At 39.3% G+C, this 11,400-nt stretch overlaps 1 protein-coding gene across 4 annotated transcripts in view; it reads left to right on the forward strand.

The window, feature by feature from the left end:
• The first annotated feature begins 210 nt into the window (after positions 1–210).
• The window catches only part of hoga1 (4-hydroxy-2-oxoglutarate aldolase 1), a 70,832-nt gene continuing 59,642 nt past the window's right edge, over positions 211–11,400 (forward strand). For 2 of the 4 annotated variants that reach the window (XM_013915044.1, XM_013915043.1), the window contains exons 1-4: positions 3,569–4,112; positions 6,227–6,355; positions 7,724–7,851; positions 8,833–8,967. In XM_013915044.1, coding sequence (XP_013770498.1) covers positions 3,899–4,112; positions 6,227–6,355; positions 7,724–7,851; positions 8,833–8,967 — 606 coding nt within the window. In that variant the 5' untranslated portion in view covers positions 3,569–3,898. Of the gene's footprint in view, positions 275–3,558; positions 4,113–6,226; positions 6,356–7,723; positions 7,852–8,832; positions 8,968–11,400 lie in introns of those variants that run through there. The other 2 variants (XM_005749592.1, XM_005749591.1) reach the window with 2 other exon arrangements.

Here is an 11,400-nt window from a genome sequence, read left to right on the forward strand (position 1 = left end):
AAGCTCCAAGAAGCCAGAAACCCAGTGATTCCAAAAAGACTGAGCTAAATTGTAAAACTGTTCTGTGGTCTGACACATTGAAATTTAAAATTCCTTTTGTTTGGAAAACATGGATACTCTGCAAGCAGAGAGGGACCATCTCTGATACTATGGGAATGCATTCATGTCTGGAAATGACTGGAATTCACAGCATACACACCTGGAGATGAATGCTAAAAGACTTAAACAAGTTGTAGAGCAAGATTTTCTCCAATCCGGATGATGTCATTTGCAGGTGAGGCCTTACATATTTCAGCAAGACAATATTGAACCTTCTGTAATGAAATGAAAAATATAAAGAATACTCAGGACTGTTGAGCAAGCAGAAGCCCATATCATGCACCTTGACTCTGTGTTAGCTAGTTCCCTGATTCCTGAAATAATAACGATTACTCCCTAAACTGCTGCCTTAAAACAAGCCCATTGTCTGCACTATCACTATGTGCTTTTCAGTGAAAATAATGGGATCAAACAGCAAAACAGAACATCACAGCAAAAGAACAACAACACACCCAAGTTTCAGTGTTTAGTCTATTACAAAACAAACAACCTTTTTAGTTTGTTTGTTTTGGGTGAGCGTTAGAGTAATGATCAGCAGTGATGATGACAGACCTCACGGGCTAAAAGGTGCTAACAAAAGTTGGTTCAACAGCTTTCAGCGTGGGCCGATTTTGAAACACTGCTATTATTGCTTATTATTTTATTAATTGTAGTTTCTACATGGAAATAAAAACAACAATGGATGACAAAAAATACCAAAAGTAATCAGACTTTATCAGTCTGTCACATTACTGTGGGGGAATTAAGGCCCCTCGAGGTTTGGACTTTGACTCGTCCATTGCAACAGCTTTATTCGTTCCTTTTTTTGCCTGTTCTGTTGATTTGCTGCTGTGCTTGAGATCATTGTCCTGTTGTAGACCGGGCCTTAGCTTTTGGTGTCATGTTGAGCTGTGTGGCAGGCAGGGGTTGGATCCAAACACAGGACTCCAAGACAAAAACTTGACTGAAAGCAGCAGCTTTTTTTGGAAAAACAAACTAACAACGAAGTACACAAACATAAGAAGAAACAAACAAAAGAACAAACAGACGAAGACTGAAGACTTAAATACACAAGCAGGACAAGCAGGGGATGGGAAACAGGCGGGGACTAATTAGACATAACAAGACAGTGAGGATGCAAAACTGAATACCCTGAATACAGGACAAATGACTATCAAAATAAAACAGGAAACAAGAGACATGACAGGGAAACAAATGAAAGGACACGTGAGGTTGAAGGCAAACAGAAACACACTAAACATGATGAAAGAATGACTAAGAAGCTAACAGAAAACTAAATGATCAAACGAGAACACAAAAGTACAAGAAAATCAAACATAAACCACTCAGAGAGTATAACCCAACTTAGAATATAATCCCACCTGATAAAAACAGTCCATAACATAAACCCTGAGTCAGTTGGACAGATGGCCTCACATATGACTCTAGAATACTTTGACACAAGTTCATAGTCAACTCAGTGACTGCAAGGTCCCCACGTCCTGTGGCTTCAAAACAAGCCAAATCATCAACCTTCCTCCATTGTGCTTGACTGTAGATGTGTTGTGTGTTTGTGCCTTACAATGAAAAATCTCTATTTTAGTCTCAGTGGTCCGAAAGGACATTGTTCCACTAGTCTAGTGGTTTGTTCAAACCTAAACTGAGTGATTTTCTATTTAGAGAGACGAGACCTCTCTTTCAAACAAGCCAAACGAATTCAGTCTCTTTACCTGTAATGTCATGAACTTTAATATTAAACATGATAACTGAGAAATACAGAGTAAATAATGCAGCTATTTTGTTGTTGTTGTAATTTCTCTGACCACTGCATGGTCTGACACTGGGGCCAGTTTGCAGGCACATCCCATCCTGTTTTTAGTGTTTGAATAACCTCTCTCACTAGAATGATGGACTTCAAATTGGTTGGATGACCTTCTGAGATTGAATGGCGGCAACAACTGGTTGTCTAATCATTGCTAATGTCTTTCCTCCCAGACATCATGTTAACACATAGCTGAATGAACCTTCTGCACCTGGCTGATACTTATTGTCCTTCTTTCCATGGAAGCAGTAAGGGCAGACACAGATTTTCTCACACTGTGTCTGCATTTTGGCTTCATTTTTTTTTCTTTTTCATTTTAAAGGGGGTCTTTTTTGTCCACTCCAAGATTCACTCTGTAGTTTCAGTTAACTGGGAGCATCTAGACAGCATGTTTATACCATCTGGTATAAATCAAAGGTAATTAATGGAAAGAACCGCAGAGAATGTTATGATTTGGTCAATTTTGTAAATTGAACGTAATAAGTTGTTTTTTCCACAAGGTGGCAGAAGTGTAAAGGCTATCAGAATCTGGGGGTATTCGTCACATCCACCAGCACAGACAGTAACGTGTCGGATCTGCGTCGCTCAAAGCTGAATCAGATCACTTTGAGTGGCATCTCATATAAGCTTTACTATAGCGATTAATCTACAGTCCATAAAAATGCCCCAATGGTTCCTCTTGTTACTTTTTATTTGTCTGTTGTGTGACGTTTGCTGACTGGAAATGTTCAACAATAGAAGAGCGAATGTCAGGATCAGTCTTATTACAGTTTTGTATTTTCCGCTTCTCTTTATTATTTCATTTCGACTTTTTGTTTTTAATTCTGTTTAGTTTCAGTTAGTTTCCAGAGTGGATTTCCCTTTATGTTTTCACGTGTTTCATTTTCATTTTAGTTCGGTTTTTTTTACATACATCGGTGGCAATAATTGTGAAAATCAGTACAGGTATTACAATAAAAACAAATAACTTTCTGAAGGCAGCTGACTCACAGAGTCTCGTAGAAACTCAATAAGCACCTCCACCAAAGCGTATTGAGGCAAGTTCTAATTAAAATAAACCAAATATAACTGTATTTTGATTTTATTTTAGTTAGTTTTCCTTTCAATTGTTTTTAGGAGTTTTTTAAATGATTTTTTTTTATTGTAATTAACTAACGTGTTTTTTTCCACTTCCAGTTTTAGTTTTGAATTTAGTTTTAGTGAACTATAATGACCTCTGTTGAGATGTGCTTATTTTTATGATTGCTTAATTAATACATCAAGCAGTGATTTTGGAGAGAGGAGAAACTGGATTTGAGTCTATTGTGCTTTTTTTTGTTCATTTATGGTTATTAAACGATTGTCAGTTTTAACCAGTTAATGTTTGACAAAAACATCTAAATCCCAGTTTCGGTAAAAGTATCAAATAAGCATCTTTCTGTAAGCATGTTTATGTTTACCCTCTTATGCATCATACTAAAGGGATTACACAGGCCACAACTGTCAGCCTTCCACAAGAAATATTGAAATAAAAGTTTAAAAGACTATTATTTTTTTCTTTTTTTAAATTTACTTTAATTTATTTGTTTATTTATTTTCTTGGCCACAACATGATCGGTCGTAATTACCCTTTTGCGTTTATTTCAAAACTTGCTTGTGGTTGATGATCCCTTATTGATCCTGGGCTGAGCTGTGGATCAGTGGCTGTGTATTGAACTTCCGCGAGAGTCCATGTAAATCGTGTTACCGTTCTTTTAAAACTGATTCTAAAGTAGTTAATGGTTTCAGTCATGTGGACGTTGTTGTAAAATTATCACAAAACCGTTTTACGCAATTTAGGTGTCCCACTGTTGTGAGATAGAGGTGTTTAGGGTTGAGATTGGGGATTTAGAAATTACTTATTTGTGGTCAATATTTGAAGAAGCAGGTTAGTGATTAACTGTTCTCGGTTGCAGCAGCTGCACAGAGTCCCAGCACACCGCCAGCGAGCACCCCAGTCACTCTGTGTCCGAATTACAAATGCAGTGCGTCCGGGCTTGGAGAAGTCTGAACTACCTGTGCAGGGTAGCTCACCACAGAGCATGGAAACGAACCCAGAGCCACACAGCAGCTGCCAGGCTGGACCTCAGCGGGATTTATCCGCCTATTGCCACCCCGTTCACCGCCAAGGAGGATGTAGACTATCAGAAACTGGAGGAAAACCTGCAGAAATACGCCAAGATCCCATTTAAAGGTCAGGCCCGAGGCACGCAAAAGTCAAAGTTATCAAAAACAGTTGTGTGAATAACAAAGAGGTCATTGATGCGCATAAGGTCGATTTTATTTACACAGCTCAGAACATTATGAAGCCATAGTTAAGCTTGGAGCGTAAAACACCAGCTGCATACTGTTTGCACTGCTGCATGCGCCGCAGTCTGACATCCATGGATAATGTCTGTATTTGCTTAGGGACGAGACACAGGACAAAGTTCAGCACTGAGGCAAAAACGTAAAGGGCCTGATTTGGATTTGTCGCCCCCTGGTGCTCGTTACCTGCTCCTGAGTTTTACTTTCCGTCCACAGCAGGAAATATTTGCACTTCTGCTTCCACAACATGTTACTGTTGTTCACTAAATGATCGTTCTACATGATTATTCTTCATTGACCAGAACATTTATTTTATCAATAATTAAATGATAATTAATTATAATGAAATTGGCAAATAGCAAACCTACACATAATACTGATATTATGTTTTTTATATAATATTATATATTATATAATACTGATATTATGTTTTTTATATAATATAATATATAATATAATACTGATATTATGTCTGACAGACAGAAGCCGAGAGCTTCTCTATCTGCCCTACATGTCAGTTATTACTTGGGCAATAAGACAAGAGGCTGCTCGCTCTAATGTTGGCACAGAGGAAAGAGAGGATACAACCCCAATTCCAGAAAAAAGTTGGATTAGTTTGTAAAATGTAAATAATAGCTGGATGATTTTCTTAATAAAATAAATAAACGTATATTTTATTCACACAGAAAACAAAGTGTTTAAACTGAGAAAATATACCAGTTTAAGAAAAATATGAACTCATCTTGAATTTGATGGCTGCAACACATCTAAAAAAAAGTGGGCACGTGGCCCTGTTTACCGCTGCGTAGCATCCACTCTGCTTTTAACTACCGTCTGTAGATGTCGGCCAGCTGAGGAGAGCAGCTGCTCAAATTTTGCAGGTCACATTCTTGGCTGATAGAAGATTCTGGCAGAACCACAATCTGGGGTCTTCTTTGTCATATTTTTCATTTCATGCCAAATGTTTTCAATCGGTGGAAAGTGTGGACTGCAGGCAGGGCACGTCAGCACCCAGCCGTGCTGTGGTGCTGCAGTATGCTGTTTAGCATTGTATTGCTGAAATATGCAAGGCCTTCTTCATGTGGATGGGAGCATGTGTTGCTCTAAAACCTGTACATGCCTTTCAGCAGGGATGGAGTCTTTTCAGAAGTGCAAGCTGTGAATTCCATAAGCGCTGATGCATTCCCAAACCTTCAGAGATTCTTTTGAACTGAGCACAGATAATAAGCCTCATGGTCCCGCTCTTCTTTAGTGCAGAGGATGTGGCATCCGTGTTTTCCAAAAAGAATTTTGATTCGTGTGACCACCGAATACTTTGTTGTTTTAACCTTGCCTCAGTCCTTTTTAAATTAGCTCTGACTCAGAGAGAATACGGCTGTGTTTCTGGATCATGCTCACATGTGGGTTTTTCTTTGCATGATTGAGCTTTAATCTCCATTTGTGGATGGAACAGCAAACTGTGCACGCGTGATTTCTGGAAGTGTTCCTGGGCCCGTGCAGTGACTTCCATGACAGAATGTTTTTAATGAGGCCCCAGAGATCACGGGGTCGAGTATTCATTTTCAGTGTTGTCCCAGACATTTCTCAACGTTCCCGAAGTGTTTTTATAATAATATGTTTGGAGATGACGAGGTACTCAAAATTGTCCCAGTTTTACATCAGGGAACATAATTCTGAAACTGTTTTATAGACACAGTTCTGTGTGGATTAGTGAACTTAGGAGAAAAGAGGAACTTTTCTGTTATTTAAAGGAATATTAACAACAGTTTATTTTTTTACTTTGTTGAAGTATGCAGGATTTCAAATGTCTTTGTAAATGAGAAGGGTGTAAAGTCTGACAAACACAGTTAAAAGTCTGACATTTTTAGGGTTTTTTAGGGAGCTGTGGGTCATCTAGAAATGGCTGATACATTTTGAGATCATATAAGCTTTTTTACAGAGCTAACCCCTTCCCCCAAAAAACACCTCAAGTATAAAAAATCATGTGTTTTATTGTTATAGGCCTGGTGGTTCAGGGCTCCAATGGTGAGTATCCTTATCTGACGGTGGAGGAGCGGGTGGAGGTGGTGAGGACGGTCAAACAATCACTGCCGGCGGGAAGGCTGCTGATAGCCGGATCAGGCTGTGAATGTAAGTCTCTCAGCTCCTTTGAGCTCAGGCTTTAACTTTACAGTGGAGGGTTCAGTGATAAACAATATTAAGTAAACACAATAATTAGCCAGCTTCATGTTTTGTTAAAATAATTCACAATTCAGTTAAAAGAAGTTTCATTTTTAGAAAACAATTAGTGACACTGAACTGAAGCTCATTACAGAGAATGATCGCACTGTGTGGTTATCTTCTCCAAACTTTGCTTATACAGTGAACAAAGCCCCTCAAATGCATCGCGACCACTGAAATGGAAAATTGTAGCATTTATAATGGAAAACATTAAAAAAATTGTTAAACTAGTTAAACTCTGACCTCTTCTAAGTGAATAGAGTTAATTATTTTTGCAGAAAACGCTCTTTGTGAAAGGCACAAAATGATAAAAAAAACATGTAGAAATTCTTTTTTGTTAATCGAGTGTAATTTCATTCTGATCTGCGCACGTTCAGGGAGAAGAAACGGTACAAGTGAAATATTTTGTGAATAATACAGAGTTTTGTACGACGAGTGCTAAAAGTTTAAATTGACTCATTATGTTTTCCATTCTGGATTTTAATGACTGAGATCGAAGCTTATTATAGAGGCAGCAGTGTCACCGGTCTTGATGGACTGATAATTGGAGTCAAATGGAGTCTGTAAGAGTTTGATAGGCTGTTCATTCTGTAACGTATAATAAACACTCAGAGAGACGAGAGTCTGCATTAACTTCTACTTCCATAGCCTTCCTACGTTCCTTGTGTAAAAACTTCCTGGTTTCTTTTTTCCATCACTTACTTCACATATGATCAGCCACAACATTAAACAATGTAACATACAAACATAACAACATTAAAGCTGGGGTTACTGTACGATGGGCTGGGACAGTTTGCTCAGGAGTGACTCAAGGAACCCTGCAACCCACAGGACCCAAAGCATGCGCAGGATCCAAGTGCCTCAGGACATCCTCAGAGATCTCACGTTCATACCTTCACTGGTTTGGTGCCAAGAGGGGTAAACTAAACGATATTTGGCAGGTGGTTTGTCAGCTGTGGCTAATCAGTGTTTACATCAGATGTTACAGTTACACTCTGCAGGCACATTTACTACGTGAACTGTCCCAGTCAAGCTTCTATAAAATACTGCAAGCAAAGACAAAACGGGTTATTCCAGTGCTCCCCGAGCTTTTTGTGTCATGGACCAGTTTCGTGCCAGACAATTATTCTGTGGACTGAGGGGTGGGGTAATATAATGTAAATGTAACTATTGCAGAGCACAGAGGAGGTTCATGAATCTAGCGATTCTGCTTGATTAAATTAGTCAAAAGTGAAAGTCTGTGTTGAAGTTGTTTCCTTTCCTCCTTTTCCTGTTCAGCCACCAGAGCCACGATCCAGCTCACGCAGAAGACGGCAGCAGCCGGAGCCGACGCTGTGCTTGTGGTAACACCCTGCTTCTACAAGGGGAAGATGGACAGCCGGGCACTGATCCATCACTTCACAAAGGTCAGCGCAAACACACGAAAACAGAGTGCCACGCAAATTTGGGGTTAGGCCTTGATTTGGTGTTTTTAAAAAAAAAGGATGAACAATCAGTGCTTCCCAAAGCGAGGTGCCGCAGCACTCTCAGAGGAGGGGAAAAGATGCAACAGAGATGAATACAAAAACAAAAATTCATTATATTTCCATGTGATCATGTGTGTCAAAACAACTATATAAATGTGTGTGCTTATTAATTCTGAAAATTATGCAGATTTCAGAGTTACTCTAAGAATTCTCTATGAGGAGCTTCTGTATTTAAAAAAACCTATTAAAATAATATTTCTCCACTTCTCAAGTAAAGCATGTCTGTTTATTACAACAAAGCAGTACGGCCCTTTGGGTTTACATATTGCATTATATATATATATTATCTACGCTTTGCTGAGCTCGACGTCAGTTAGATTTACGAGTACAAAAAGTGTTTTTAGAAGATAATGAAAGAAGATTAAATGAGCACCACGTGGGAGGAAGTTTTAGTGTGAGTGTTCTTTCATTTTGCTGCTAGTCCAACCGGAGTTTGATAACAAGGAATAAAGTGTCTTTGTTTTTCACCCTCAGGCTTGTGATCGGACCTGTGCTGATTATCACAGAATAATTAGAGCCAGCTGTTTTCATTTTCAGGAATCTTTCCATGCACGCAAACATGGCAGAAGCTGTATCAACACTGCACTCTAGACAATGTTTAATTGATTATGTGTGGTGGTCTGCAGTTCTGACTGCAGTACCTGCTCACTGTTGCTTCCACGATTCGCGATCATTATTTGCCCATCGCAGTTTTAATAGTTGCACATAGTTGAATGTCAGCCGGCCAGGCCACCAGGAATTGTCTTCTTATAGTCTGAGCCTGATCCGAGTCACTGTAAATGAAGAAAAGACAGGGAAAGTTTGGGAACCTTCAACAGGTGTTTTATTTGAGGTCTCACCTCTGTTTTTTCTCTATTGCAGCTGGCGGACAGCAGCCCGGTGCCGGTGGTTCTCTACAGCGTGCCGGCAAACACGGGGCTGGAGCTGCCACTGGACGCTGTGGTGGAGCTTTCTCAGCACCCAAACATCCTAGGTGTTAAAGACAGTGGGGGAGATGTAAGAAACACTTAAACTTAAGCTTTTCTTCTTTTTTTCTCTCAATGTAGTCTGTGAGTCATGAAGAAATCGATCAGCGCAATGCAAGTGAAACAGCATCTCTGCGTATGTCAAGCAGCCACTCCAACGCTGCTTGATCTAGCAGAGCCACAGATCTCCATGTAATTTGATTTGAATTCCTTTTACAAGATTATACTTGATAATAAACTGACGGAACCAGACAACATCTCATGAGATGAGACTCTGAAAAGTCGGGAATAAAATTGATTTAGCCAGGCCACGTTTTACCTGGCCAGGAAAGTGAGTGAAACTGGCGAGGAGAAAAGCTTCTTTCAAGAACTAGTGTCGTGATTTCCAGTCGAAAAGGATGTAAGCCACACCACCTAAACCCTAGTGACCTCACCAGCACTAATCTGACTTTTGTTTTTCTTTTCCATCCTCTGCATTTTATCTGGACAGAAAAATCAAACAAAGCGGAAAAAAGTTTGCATTTTGTGCAACTATGCAATCAGACAGCGCACGGTGTTCCTGTTGTTTTTCAGTAATCTAACTGCTGCAAAGAGAAGAGAAAAGAGTGGAGACTCCTGAAGAACCTAAAACTAAAGCGTGTGTAGTTTTATCCCGCAGGGTTGATTGCAGGGTTACGCGTCTGGGAAAAAAAAGGACAGTTTGCTCTTGTCGAGCTCTTAATACCGTTTTGTCTGTGTGGGAAGTGTTTGCAAGAAGTTGCAAATGGATTTCTGATTTGGGAAATAACATGTTTGTCCACTCGCTGGGAGACTGGAGTGTGGGTGTAGTTCAAGTACAGAGCAGCCCTGCTCAGTTGTAGGCGTGATGAGGACAAACACAGAAAACAAGGGGTGATGGGTCAGATTCAGGGAAGCAGACAAGTTGGAGAAAGATTTTTTAGAACTTGAGAGACAAACACATTTGCTGAGCATGCATGAGCCAGCTCTTGTTATTTGGCACAGATTGTTTCAGCTCATTAAACCTCTGTATTTTGTGTTCAAAGAGAATTTGACCAGGGTTTACAGGGAGGGGACAGTTTCTCTCTCCCCCCCCCCAAAAGGTGTGTCCACTTGACTGATGTGGGGGGATTTATAATGGAAATTTGAGTCACTGCACAATCATCTCTGATGGGTCTAAAATTGCCCGTATATAATTCTGTCATTACCTACCTTAAAACGTATGCAGGACAATGTCTGGCTGAAACATTTTTACCCACCTAAACGTTAAGTTGTGTGCAATCTAACTTTATCATTGCATAAGACGCCTGCAAGTAAATTGCAACATTTACAGCGTAGCTGCACTGAAAAAGGTTAAGTCAACATCCAAGATGAGATGCTGCTATAAATAAATTATTAAATAAAAAGTATATATGTCTAAAAAGCCACAGTAAGTGTCATAAGTCAGTTTTCAGAAGCTACATCTGACAAATTTGTTTGATATAAAGTGAAATACACAGAGGTCTCTTGGTTGTTCCTTGAAAATGAACAATAGCTGAAACTGCATAAACTAACAGGTGTGAAGTGTGTATATCACAAATCTGTGAATGAAAACCAGGGTTGATTAGAGCCTGACTGATAAAGCATTTCTAACATCACTGCCTGACATTTGCCTATTTAAAAATCTCATATTCTGATATAATGTCCAGTACTCCTTTTTCTTTCAGACACATAAAAGTTAAACAAATGTATAAGAAAATTTATGTTTAGTTATTTAATGCTTTGCTTGATTCTGCTAACCTCAGCTGACTGTTATGTTTGTTATGTTTTCAAACACGTGTCTAGCTAACAAGAATGTTGCAGAGTGCCCTCTTGTGGGCAAAATATACAGTATCGGCATCTCTGAAAGTGTGTTTCTCATGTCTGTTCTTTAGTTTTTCAATTTAAATGCATGAGGCATTTAAAAGATTTATACTGATATTAGCTGATACTAGCTTGGCAGATGGCTAATATGAGCCATGCCAATGCATCATACTGACTTTATGGTATGTTTCACATCAACAATTTTAACCTGCAAACTAAATGGTAACTAAAGCGACCAGCTTAAAGGAACCTCATTGCATTTTTTTTATAGAAAATCAAAATTATGCTATTTCTATTCATTGACACTCAGCCAAGAGAAGAAGTAGTATCCAAACCCCTTTTCACCACTCCATCTTTTTATTACAGCTTTATTTCCCTGCAGTCTTCTCTTCCCACATTGCTGTGTATCATTTGATGTAGTGACCACCTGCAGATTAGAAGATAACTGTGAAACCGTTGGCAAGAATGTTTATTGTGTCACTTGTGTGTGTGTGTGTGTGTGTGTGTGTGTGTGTGTGTGTGTGTGTCTATGTGTGTGTGACACTGTCCTCGTGGGTATAAACAAGATTAACAGGAATGCACTCATCACAGCAAAACACATACATCATGTAGCTGAGTGAAATAT

The sequence above is a fragment of the Pundamilia nyererei genome, unplaced genomic scaffold, assembly GCF_000239375.1.
Source record: "Pundamilia nyererei isolate P.nyererei 1_Seehausen unplaced genomic scaffold, PunNye1.0 scaffold00250, whole genome shotgun sequence".
Lineage (NCBI taxonomy): Eukaryota > Metazoa > Chordata > Actinopteri > Cichliformes > Cichlidae > Pundamilia > Pundamilia nyererei.